The following is a 13,762-nucleotide window of genomic DNA, read 5'->3' on the forward strand; positions in this document are numbered from 1 at the left end:
CACAGTATTCTCAGCAGCTTTTGCTGACAGGACAGGAGGCAATGGGCACAAAGTGAAACACAAGAAATTTCCCTTAAACATAAGAAGGCATTTTTACGGTGAGGGCATTCAAATGCTGGAAGAGGTTGCCCAGATAGGTTGTGAAGTCTCCATCCTTGGAGATATTAAAATGCTGAATGGAAATCTCCAGGTATCCCTTCCAACCTCATCCATATTGCTATTCTGCTGCAATTTCTCTCTTTTTGTCCTTTCCTGCATAAGTTCACCTTTTTCAAAGGAAAAAGAATTCAATTGCAACAGCAGTATATCAGAACTTTCAGAACTAATTTTTTTCTCTTTCTCTTTCTGTTTTAGCATCTCATTATCCATTTAGCTTTAACGTACACTAACGAAACCTTGTCAACTTTCTTTCTGTAAATTAACAGAAGCAGCATTTTTATATATGGACAGTATGATAGAAGAAATTTTAAATCTAAGATACACACTTGCGGTATAGGCAAATCCTAATCCATATATATCCTTTAGATAAAGAAATAGGTTATTGCCCTATAAATAATGTGTGGTAGGCACCACCATAGAAGAACTCCTAAAAGTAATCTAGAAGCATTTGCAACATTTGTTGAATGCAGTTCCTTTCAATACAGGCTTTGATTAAGGAAAGTGGTTACATGCTTTAATTTAAGGCTTTTTCTGAAGAGAAATCCTGGAAAGTGACAATGAAAAGAAAGTAAAGCACATCCACAGGGACCACCATATTATATCCCAAGTATCAACATAGCAGTCACATTTAAAATGCTCTAAATGGTTTGAAAATACTTTCTACTATTATGGAGATTGTCATAGATGCACATTTAAGGATATGAAGAACTCCTAGGAGAATTTTATGTAGCAGTCTGCAAAATTTGGGTCATAGTCACCCATCCCATAATTCCTAAAACATCCTATTTGGGTAGCTTCAGTAAGAAAATACTCTTAGAAAAAAATCTAGCCTTTATTTCCTCTAAGTGTAACCATGAAAAACAGTAGACTGATTTAAAGCTTTCATAAAAAGATAAATGTTTAAGCATCTTTGACTATGACTTTGCTTTGCTTTGACCTTGACTAAACTGAAAGCACATAGAAAAATTTACAGTCAATGCTAGATGTGAGCTCCACTAATATCTGGCTAACTGCCTCTGCTGTGAAAGCTCTTTCAGTAAAATTTTGTGCACAAAACCATTTTCTGGAAACTGATGTAGTGCTTTCAATACATTTTTAGACCCAAGCTTAATTACAAAAGCTTTTTTGTAATAGCAAATATTGTCCCAAGCAGAGACTATATTTAATAAATATGCTTATTATTTTCCTTAATGAAAGCAATGTTTAAAATTTGTAGGTAATCCCATTACACTGTACTTCAATTATACAGCCCAGTTCTCCTACCCTCCTGCTGATAAAAGACTTCCTCATCTTAGTTTCCAATTACATACGTTAAGTCCTTCCAAAACTACCTTCATTATTACACCCAGCATGTATAACTCTATCAGAGAAAAAGTCGTAATTGGGAAAGAGTAAAATGCATTTTCAAGCCTAAGATAATCACAAGAAAAGTTAATTATGTCAATTAAAATAATCTTCTCTCCACTCAACAAATATGACCTATTTGCACAAAGAAACACAGCAGGACAGGTTCTGATCCTTGATAAACCACGGTTTTTCTACTTAAGTCATTCTTACCAGAAAATTTGTGAAAGAACAAAATTTTTACTTTAAATTACTTCATAATAGAAGAATGACCAAAAAGGACTATTGGATGAATCCAGGGGAGTCTTCCAAAACACAAACCTTAATGTTTCCTATATACATCCCAAATTAAACCTGAGAATTTCTGTTCTTGGAATAGACTTCTACTTCCTAAAAGCAGAAAAAGACAACTGACACAAGTGGACTACTGACAGAAAATGTCTTGGAAAGTAAAAATTAAAAATGCTAAATACAAGAAGAAAAATCTGCACCTTCACTGCCAGTTGTTCTTGGAGAAGAATTTCATCTCAACATCAGGTGGCAACCAGATGAAACTACGAAGTGTTGACTCTAATTACAGGGACTCAAGTCAGAACTTTAAGTGAAGATATGTTCCATACAGCAAAATCAGATCTGTTCAATGCAAACTGCATTAGAGAAGACACAAAACAGGAGGCTCTCAGATCCTGTAACTGCACAAGCCCAACCTCCAGCCCTCCAGTTTTAGAAGGAAGAGCAAGATGTGAGACATCTTTCCTTATTAGCTGCTTCTAATTTTCCTTCTTCTGCCCACTGTACCTGACTTTGACATTACACTTGATCAGCCTCAGCCTATTCAACCGGTTTTTAGAATGCACAGTTTTCAATAGCCTGCTCATTTCCATATTTTCACAACATCTAATTGCAACAGCACAGGTATTCATGACCCTAATCTTGCTATGAAGATTTTTTCTCATCCCACCTCACAATGACTTACCCAGCTCACTCAACTTTTGAATATTGCCTAACGTGTTTTTTGTTGTTGTTCTATGACCATCAAAAATAGAAGCAATATTCTAGAGATTACTACAATATTTCTACAATCCCACCAAAATTTACTTTATCTCGGTAGTTTGGGTAGTTCTTTGCTTATGCCAAATTCGCTTTTCTTTATCTTACAAATTCCTGGAAATTTTCCTGTATAAAATTTGTACTGATGATTTGATATGACAAGAGAAGTCAAGTCCAAGTACACTGCAGTTTAGAGAACATTTTCAGTTTTCACAAGAAAGAGCTACTTGTCCTGGAAGTTCCAACCTCTTAATTTCTTTTACCATGATTCATTTTTTTCTTGTCATTTGGTGATATTGTTAGGGAATTGAGATCACTGCCAAAGATGTTTACCTCAATTTTGTTTCCAGTCCTAAATTAGATTCCTCCTAAACAGTGAATTAGAATATTAATCAGTTAAAATCTAAATCTTCATTATTAATTTACTAGAAACAATACAGCACCTTGTAAAACATTTATGCAGCAGTAAACGGAGAACCACTTTGCAGAGATCATGACATGCTTAATTTACTACACAACTAAATATTTAATTACAAATGGTAGTAAAGCTGAAGGTGTTCTGTTGGAATTAAACAATCTTTTAAACAGTAGGAATCTTATTGTGGGCAGTAGTGGTAAAATTCTAAAATGAAGGAAAGCAAGATAGGAAACTTGCTCCTTTCTGTGGGGTTTTCCCTTACCAGTTAAGTGAAGAATCACATACTTGGCTATCCAGTCTGCTGTTTACTGATAGGTCTGGTCCCTCCTGTAGTTTCAACATAAATGATTTTTAACTAGCATATTAAATTAATTGAAAACATAATGCACTTTGAGGCACTACATTTGCAATGTAGTCTTGCTTCAATGCTTTCCTTGCTAACAGTACCATCTCTAATTAGAATAATGGTATTTTAACATTCTTCTGAATACCTAGCAATTCTTTGTTTTACATTCAGTTTTCAAAACATCCCAGGTACATTTTTTTAAATTCACTTGCATTTATGCATCCAGATTTATATATACAAAAATTTATATATATATATTTCCACTTTAGGAGATTGAACACAGATGTTTTGCAAAGATATCTCAAGATAAATATATCCCCTCCAGTGTTGAACCTGAACAACTGATGTTGGCGTGCACCATGCCTAATTAAGGTGAGCTTTCTAAAACAGATATTCAATAAATGTAGCAGATTGTTTCAGATTTTGTTAACTGTGTAGCAAGATGGAGAATGAGTAGTTCTTCCTCTTTTTTTTTTCTTTTTTAAACTATTCCTTCCTGTTGTCTCTATGAGATAACTTGGCCCTTAGAAGAGGAACGCAGGGATGTTTTTTACCCTTATGAACTGTGATGAATGCAAAGAATAGAGAGAGCAAAGCTAGATAGGCTGGAAGAAGAATAATAATGGTGTGTCCCATTTCAGGAGAAAGGTCTGTTCAATAGAATATTACACTAAACAAAGCAATCATCAGACTATAAGTGTAATCCTGAAAATAAAGGGTAGCAACAGGATCGCTTTCACCTAATCTTGAAAATCTGTTTCAAACCAGCAAACTGATACTTAACCAGCATGCTAATTTTATTAACAATATAGAATATCCTGACCTTTTGCTACCTTATAAGAATACATGACAGACTTTTCAAAAATAATTTGCCTAAAATCTTAAAAAAATTTGTTAGCTAAGAAAACCACAGCTACGAAAACCACAGCTACATATACACAATCCATCAGCTAACAGGAAAAGAATATTTCGTAGATTTACAAAATTGCATACTATAGCTATTCAAGCCTCAGCACAATAAAGTGTACACTTAGTAGCATGCCACTCATTACACTGCAGCACCCTAATGATACCTTGCTTCCCAAAGGAACCTGCAATGGAAACTTTTTAAACGGAATATTAGTGATATCAATGGTATTAATCAATCCATGTTCAATTTAAACATCGCTGCATGAAATATGGAAGAACTTAATGAAAGACAGACTGATGCAAATTGAAAAAAATCTCAGTCTAGGATTGAAATAAAGTTTTCATGCAAAGTTTGTTCTTGAAATCCAAATCCAATTTAATAATGACAAAGTTATTGCAATGTTGAGCTTTGCAAAAGGCATGTGATAGCCTTGAAGTAGTTTATACTGGCTAAGATTAACTAATTGGTTAACTAATAGAACAGCTGAACATAATGAGGCACTCAGCACAGCGCTAGTATCATCACTGTTCATCTCAGAAAAGCTGAGTTGTGCCAGCTATGTACCTGGACACACTTTCTCTGTGTCTAAACAATGTCATTCCTGAACAGACTTGGAAAGGTGGGAGTGGTGGAAACGTGAGGAACCTTGTTTTCCTGTTTTCTGAGGTATATGTAAGCTGCTGTGAAAAAGAAAGCTTCAGAATTCAGAACAGTTGGCAAATGCTTCACATGGTACTGGGGCCTCCTTCCTGATGATAAAACCTCTCAGACTGCACGTAGTAGCTAATCCATTGGTTCTTTCCATTTGCTCATCTGAAACTGTTAACATATATTAGCTTTCTCTAATATGCACCAACATTTTAAGTGGTGTATGGCAGAGACATTCTTTTTCACCATAGAAAAATGTGCCTCATTTTTTTGTGTCTTGAGAATCATATGACATGACAATAATTCTAAATTTTACTAAAGCTGTTAACACACACGTTTGGCACAGTACCTTAAAGTGAGAGCAAGTTACATATGTACCAGGTGTAATGGTCCTTATAGGATATTAAAAACTTGTAGAGAATTATTTGATAATTTATCTTAGTAACTAGTGTGAGAATTTTCATCTCAGTTTCCCCCAGAGACTCTAATGCCAAAGAACAGGGTGTTTCTTGTCAGTGTTTTAAACTGATCTTTATTTACAAACACAGCAAGTGATGCCAAATGCAGTTCAGAACGCAAACCAAACAATTATTTTATTTTGAGCTGTTTTGAATTGCATATGCAGGACAAAGAGGCAAGTAATGACAAAAAAAAAAAAAAAAAAGAATTCATGCTTGCACATCCCATGAGCCATTTCTAAAATATACTCGAACACTGTATATAAATGCAAAGAAATAAAACTATTTCAATAAAATAGTGAGTGCTTTATGAGTTAAATATCATATTCACAATGCTGCACGCTGGGATTTAACAGAACATGATATACAATGTAGACCAAAATACAAATACAGTAGTTATACTACTTTTTCTCTTTAAAAAATAAAGGGAGAAATGAAAAATTATATATTGATATTGAATGAAAACAGGAAAAAGAAAAAAAACTTTTTCTTTGAAAAAGCATCTTAGCTTGTAACCAATGATATTAAACACACTTATTCATTAGAGCCAGGCCCAATCTGATTGCATTTGAGTCACAGCATGAGCACTCAAAGCAGCAATTAATGCAAGAGTCACTGTGGCAGTCATTTTCTGAACGTTCCTGTCCATCCTGGTTTTGTTTTGAAGACAGTAAGATGAAAATTAAACCGAAAAGTTACTTAACCTGTTTCTAAGATGATCACAACCCTGGCTAAATCAGCAAGTAAAAACTGTTTTCAGTGACATGCTACAGATATCTATGGGTCAGGAATTAAAGGCTCTGTTGTACCCGACAGGCAAATACATGCCAGAATAATGCATGGGGGAAAGGGAAGAAGCATCACCAATGCACAGCAGCCAGCTAAGATTAGAGTCCTCTTAGATTAAATTGGAGAGAAAGAAGATATTCTGTTCTTTTCAAAGAGCTCACCTATATCTGGCTAATAGATATTTCTTTAATGAAAGAAAACCCCAACTAATTTAACCAAAAGTGCCCCTTATGGCTCATTAGTTGCTACAGGTAGGTGCTGGGCCTGTGCAGATGAAATGGGCGAGCAAAACAAGAGCAAAATCCTCACAGATGAAAAAAATAAAAAGATTACAGATAAAAAAAGAAGATTATTTCAAAATTAAGAATTTCAAAGGATTAACTTCAGGACTTTACTGCTGATCTGTATCTTATTTTAAAACATCATTCTTCCATTTTTTCAAGGTTAGTTGAATTTATTTACTATTACTATTATGGTGATTGTGACGTGGTTGTGAGTTAAAATAAATCTCTACTTAGGCAGCTTATTCCTCCTGTTATATATTAATCGTAGTGCATATGGGATTATAACCAATTGCAAAGAAAAAAAGAGGAAAAAAAAAACTTGAGTAGCTATATGTTTCTGGATTAAATCACAATAAAAGAAAATATGTTAGAATTCCAACTGAGCTGTGCTAAAGCAAAAGATACAGCAAGCTCTGGATACGGGAACACTTGCATATTTTTCTTCACACAGTTACATGTGAAAAGATAAGATCTCTCCATAACTGTAAAATAGACCACTTAGAAAGTCCATTTGAAAAGATTCCTCCAGGGGTCTGAGATAACTCTAGCATTTGTTTGAACAGGTAATTCTGCAAATAAGTGACTCTCTTTTGTATTCCCATTGAACCTGGTCAATGAGGGCCCTCCACTGCCCAAATACAAATCAAACTGCCCACTGCCCATATACCTTATGGCAGCTACAAGAGATGTCCCTTAGACAAGCAGTCACTTCCCCTTTAGCCAAGGCTATAACTAGACCTGCAAGTTTTATCACTTCATCACAACCCCAGTGGACTGTAAATAACTTGGTAAGCTTTGGTTTGAAAAACAGTACATGAGAAATCTAAGGTAGACACACAAATATTGAAAGAGAGAGTTTGTCTTCTTTGAAATTATATATATATATGTATGTAAAAAAAAAGTAAGGAAAAATGTATTTATCTGGTATTATGTTTTATGGTTTCTTAATCACAGTGTTTCTATTCTATGTTGTGAGTAATTACAGTTTCAATTGAACTTCTTATCTCTTTCAAATTAGATTACTGGGTAGCTACTTGTAAACAAAGTAAAAACGAAACAAGAATACACAGCCTAGAACAGCCCACTCTGCAGTTAGCTGTGCTAAAATATAGATATGTGAATGATCTAGTAATCAAGTGTCATCTTGATATGAAGAGTTAATTGTTATTGCCAGGACAATTTTGTAAAAATGATTAAATATGCCTACATTTATAGACAATTGCTTTTTGTTATACATGGCAGTTTTGTTAACCTCTTAAGGCAAATTTTCCTGGGTTTTTTTTTTGCAAATATTTCATTGTAGGCTGACAGTCTGCCAAGGATACTTGATTTACCCAAAACAACTCTAAAGCCAGGCTCACAGAATGAAAAACTGTTTGCTGGTTTATGTTCTACTTATCTAGTCTTCACTACAGTACTTTTAAAACTACTCACTTAAAATTATACTGTCCAGTTTGTGAATATGACTTAGGGTAATCTTTATTTTTATTTACAATGGGTAGTACAGAAACTACATTCTAATTGTATCATTGCATATACACCTATTTTTTAAAGTTAAATTGCTTCTGTCTTGAATCATTAAACTAATAAATGAGTTAAATTGAAAGGATAAACTGAACCTTATGGGGTAAATGTTATATATTTTCAAATACAGGACATCAGTTCTTAAAACTGATAACATCTTGGGAGTAATTTGGTTTCTAAAAGCTAGAAAGAGAATTTTAAAAATGTTATTCTGTTACAGAATAGAGAAAGTTAACTCATTTAAACACTTCACATGGACCTTGTTGTTTTACTCCCCCAAAATAATCTACAATCTACCTCCTTTGTAAGTGACTGTTGTCTTCAGATGTAAAAACCTACCAACATGACTAATCCTACAGTGTTTATAATTTGGGTCTCATAGTTGAAATACATCCCATGTCGGAACAAGCACAAAAAATTGAGCACTGAACTTCCTCTTTGAAATTAAATGATTTGGTGACTTTGGCAAGTCTTTCCCTACTTTTGATATTGACCCTTGAAAGCCAGATTCTGTCAATAGAGTGAAGCATTACCAGAAACTTTTTTCACACTTCTTTAGCTCATTCTCTCAGACTAACATGATTAATTGCTCAGTTACTTTTCTGTACCTCTTCCAATCATTTAGAATACTTATTTCTATAGCATAACCACATGCAGTTAACATCTCTTGATTTCTGCTTGATTGTGGTTTAATGAGAAAAATTCAAGACATCAATCTTTGGCCTAAGTTATTTTAGTTCCAACGTTCAAGTGATTACGTTTACTCTCATAACAATAATCCTTTCATGTGACAAACTCAAAGCAGTTTAATAACTTTAATAAAAAAGGTAAGAGCGGAGCTGACTTAAAAGGAGTTCAGTTTTCGGGCAATATTAGTGACAACATTCCCTGTGCACTAAATAGCTCACTACTTGAGGGCAAGAGCAACAGTAACAATCAAGCCAAGACAACCAGACTGAGATAGAATTTGTAGATAAAAAGTGTAATATATATTTTAAGGAGTTTAGGATATATACTAATAAAAACAATAAAATATAAGAAACATGCTTAAGATTTCCATGGCAAAACGAGAACATAAAAAGCAATTAATAGCCATTATCCCATTCCACTTACAGGAAGGTCTAGACAGGAATGATTGGAAAAAAAGAGTTCAACTTTTCAAATGTTAAGGTTTTTCAAAATATTTTCTTCCAGTTCTGAATTAAAATAAGGGGTTTTAATATATCATAAAAATTTCACTCAAATAAAAATACTGGTGCATACTAGTCAACTCCAAAGACATGCTTAACACACCTATGGCTGCCTGTCATCCTCTTCCCCTTGATGTCTTCTTTACTCTCCCGATAAAAATTCTGTGAGAATTCACGTCTGGTTTTTAGAAGCCTAATACCTGATAGGAAGTCATACAATGCTAGAATCCCAGAATGGCTTGAGTTGGAAAGGACCTTAAAGATCATGTCATTCTAACCCCTCTGCCATAGGCAGAGACACTTTCCACTCTACCAGGTTGCTCAGAGGGCCTTCCAACCTGGCTTAGAACACTGAAATTCTTAAGTTGTATGCGAGTGTCAAAGAGATAGTGCCTTTCCACAGGGTCCAACTCATCTAACCACAACCCCTCCAAGGAGATGTCAGGCTAAAGGGGAAACAAGTACTATAAGGGTAGGACAGAAGCTGCAGTGCTGCACTCAACAGCAGGTACTGGTTAGGGAAATCAGAAAAAAGTGCCCAGGAGCTACCATAGATCTTAGTGGAAAAAAAACCAAACACCTCTTCCCTTTAGTCTCCCAAATCTTCGCTGCTTACTAGTACCCTTTACCCCTTCCCTTTCCACAAGGCTCAAGATCACTTCTCCAGCACAGGCCAAGCCTTGGCTCCTGTGAGCCCCTAGTCCTCAGCTGCAACACTGCGGTCACAAAGTACCAAGAACAAGCAGGTCCCACTCATTTTGGGGCAATTTGTTTGCCAGCTTTCCCAGAGCAGAGATTACCATATTCAGATGGCAATCAGATGAGAAGTGGGAAGGTATGGTGAGGTGGAAGGGATAGTGGAAGAAACTCCAGAAAAGTTTCCAAAAAAGATGGGGAGCTCTGGAGACACTGGGGGCCAAGCCCACCCATATCACCACAACCAGACATACTCATGCGGGTGCAGAGCATGCATAGGGGAGCACCACGCTGTCACATTAATGCCACCTTAGCTCTTTCCACCACGGACTTCCCCAGTCACCATATAACCATAATACAGTTTGGGTTGGAAGGGAACTGAAAAGATCATCTAGTTCCACCCCTCTCCACTGCCACTTCCCTTGCCTTTGTGTGCACCCTCTGGCACCACTTGTCACCCTGGAAACTCTGCTTCCTAAATAGACACCTGAGAGAACCAAGTTCAAGTCCTCTCTCTGCACAATTCAGGCCCAAAGTTCTGACATTTTGAGGAGCTACACTGTCAGATTGTGCATATGTATGTGTGCCCACATCAGTCCATGTTACAACCCTCTTCTGTCATGTGACCCTCCCTACTTTCCTCCTCATCCTAAGAAAACAAATACTCATGCAAAATTTCTGTTTCTTAGAAATACCCCTTAAAAAAATTCTAGACTTGTACTCATTCAAAGAAGTAAAGCATAATAGAAAATTCTCTTGTGGAGCCATGGTCTTCTAATCCCCACTATCCAGATCTTAACTCTAAGAAAATCTTTTTGTACCCATATACTGTTAGAAATTTTTGCTGTATGTTACTATCTCTAAATGCACAGAAAGAAAACAATATTTAATCCAAATCATGCACATGGAAAAAAGCCTAATTATTCTTCCAAAAAAAAAAAGGTAAAACTGCATAATAATTTGATTATTCAACCATAATATGAATAACAGACAAAAATAAGACAGGACATGCAGTTAAATCTTATTTTAATTTACTTTTTGATAGACTTATTTTCTATCTGTGTTCTTCTGTTACCAATGTATTGTACTGAAGACGTCAGTGTTGATCAGCTTCCAACCATCAATTGCACTTATTGAAATAGCATTCTGCTAAGAATGTGATTTTCTGCCTTTGCTGAAGTACATAATTGATTTTTGGAAAAAAATAAAAAATTAAAAGTGAGCCCTGCTTGTGGGCTGCTTCATCTCCAAGAAAGAAATTTTATTTTTGATATAAGAAAATAAATAAACATTTTACAAGGTGTTTCTTGCATACATACTGTCTTCTGACAAAAATAAAATTTCCATACAAATATGCTATTATCATGCTCAAGCAATGATCAAAAAAAGCTTTTCACTAAGAATTGTGATATATGGCTTGAAAGCTTAAATAGCACGGACCTGAGTTGTCTTGGTTATTTTGAAAGTCCTATAGAGCTGAACAAGTAGTATTACGATAGATTTATACAGAAATATTTCAAATACCTTAAGACAAGGAGAAAGAGACAAAATTGTTAAGGCATTCTTTTAGTCAGTGTAACAAGTCTATATAGAGAAGAAAACATTTTCTTGGTGAATACTCTGGCACTGCTTAATAAAGATTTTCAAGGTTATTGGAAAAATCTTTGACCATACACACTTTGAGCAATGCATACTAAATCTGTTTTTAAAGCTGCTGAGTGAGCCCCTCTGTGTCAGGAGTGGAATGTGTCCACTCATCCTGCCTGTCATCTTGGAGGAAGCCTGAGAGCAAAGATTCCTCTGAAGGGAGCCCCTCAGGACTAACGAAGATCCAGGCTGCAACTTTTTTCCTCCCATAGCAACATGCAGACAGCAGGAGAGTTTACAAGATGCCCTCTTTATGGAAATATGATTAATGACAAAGAAAGTTTGACATTCCCATGTATAGATATCTGCATTTCTATCTCCTGCTATATATATTATGTGAAATATTTAAATTACTATTATCCAAATAACTTCCCAATGACTTGCATATTTAAATTCAAAATTACCACAGAGTACCTTTTTAACCACTAGGAATATTTGGCAAAAAACCCCAAATCTATCCCCCTTCTCTCTTCCCCAACCACAAATAAAATATATTTTTGATAATAATTCTCTGTAGGTGAAGAGCTTTTCCAGTTACAGAGGAATTCAGACAGAGCATAGTTACTTAGTGGATTGGTGGCTGTATTACATAGCATAAAACATATCAAAGAAATAATAAAGCAACCCATTTAGAAAGTCTTTGACTACATCAAAGACAGCAAAAAAAGAGGACGACATCATTACCAGACTAATGAGGTAACTTTATGACATTATATTGAAGGTTTTTTTCCCCCCAATCTAAAGCTGAGTTTATAAAAGTGGAATTAGTCCCATTTTGAAAATGGTTTGTATGTTAATGTAGATGAAAATGGAATGCAGGTCTACTAACTAAATGCTTTCTATACGTAGAATGTAAGGCAATTGTCTTGATATCCCCTAATTATTATTACTGCAAATTCTAAAACTACTTAAGTTTTGCTCATGGAGAAAGAAGAATCTTACCTGCAAGGACTTCCAGAAAACAACTGGTTAAACACAGTTCAATTTTATGAGGAGAAAAATACTGAAAGATAGTACTGACCAGTTTTATATACCTATATATTTTTAAATAAAAAGGATTCATGCTGAAGCAGTTTCAACAAGTACCATGAAACAAAATTCCCAAACATTATAAATGCTTAACATGTTATTACATCCTCATTGGTCCCACAATAGAAAAAATATACAAGCAGCAAACAATCAACGGTTGTTTAAGAGCGTAATATGGTACTAGTAAAAATAATGCAGCACAGCAACAAGTTCACTGGAGTGCTCCTTTAACACACGACATACCAGATGTACAGCTGTTTATCTTGGGGGGAAAAAAAAACAAAACCAAAACAAATAAAAGAGGGCAGAAAGACTTTTTGAAAGAATCTTCTCCTTGGTATTTAATAATATGCAAAGTATCGAAGGACTCTTGCATGAAATCAGGAAAAGCACTATGTCGTTTTTCATGGTATTTATAAAAGCTAAGCAGACACACGATGGGATGCTAGCAGGCAGCTTGCATGAGACATAAGGCTTTATATTCCCACTAGGAACGTACCTTCTCTGCTTTTGCTTTCCTGGCGTTATGCACAAACCTGCGTCCCAGCTTCTTGGCATACCAGATAGAGGCAAACATTGTAGTGATGAAGATTTCAGTCTGAATATGCAGCACACACACAAAAAAAAAATCCAAGCCAAAAAAACGAAACCAAAAAAACTTCCCCCACAACTGAGATACAGATCTAATGCTGGTTAAGGTCTCAACTATTCTGTTGCTTTGTCAGGTTCTCTCATGCTGCCTTCTGAAAAAAACAAACCACCCAGTGTGGCCAGTCTGCAGGTGTATTTACATACTGCCAGCAGGAAGTCCAGGGTGAGGCATCTTTGCATCCAGCTCACATCCAGTCTGCTAAGTGCCTGTCTGCAGTTCTTTAGCACTGTCACCACAAACTACATATGTGTCAGTATGAAAGGAAGCTGCAGTAAACTACTGTAGCAGACAGCTCACCTCCTCTTCTCCTGTTCTGAAATTTAACTCTTTGGTTCTCTTTGATTTGCCAGCATGCAACAGAAGCAGCAGCAGTTCAAATATGAGATACACAGAGCTGCAGGAAAGCAAAGGGGTACAGAAGTGCCAAAAATAGAAATGTGTATTAACTGTTAAGGTGAAGGAATAGGTGGGTTTTTTGTGTTTCAGTGCAATAAAGATATGAAAGGAAAATTGATTTTACTTTGTTCTCGTGGTTTGGGATCTATACAGAGGTATTTTTGTTACCTAGCTTCAGTTCGCAACAGACAGGCATCATAGCTGCTCACTTCACTTGCTGAT

General features: G+C 35.6%; 1 protein-coding gene across 16 annotated transcripts in view; it reads right to left on the reverse strand.

Annotated features, from left to right (window-relative positions):
• DLG2 (discs large MAGUK scaffold protein 2) overlaps positions 1 to 13,762 on the reverse strand; it is a 999,036-nt gene that overhangs the window by 486,670 nt on the left and 498,604 nt on the right. The window contains exon 1 of one of the 16 annotated variants that reach the window (XM_027659474.1): positions 12,992 to 13,394. The exons of the other annotated variants lie outside the window; for them this stretch is intronic. Within the exon in view, the coding sequence (XP_027515275.1) occupies positions 12,992 to 13,069 (78 nt within the window). The 5' untranslated portion in view covers positions 13,070 to 13,394. Of the gene's footprint in view, positions 1 to 12,991; positions 13,395 to 13,762 lie in introns of those variants that run through there. 16 annotated transcript variants of the gene reach the window in all.

The sequence above is a fragment of the Corapipo altera genome, unplaced genomic scaffold, assembly GCF_003945725.1.
Source record: "Corapipo altera isolate COAL_440 unplaced genomic scaffold, ASM394572v1 0, whole genome shotgun sequence".
Taxonomy (NCBI): domain Eukaryota; kingdom Metazoa; phylum Chordata; class Aves; order Passeriformes; family Pipridae; genus Corapipo; species Corapipo altera.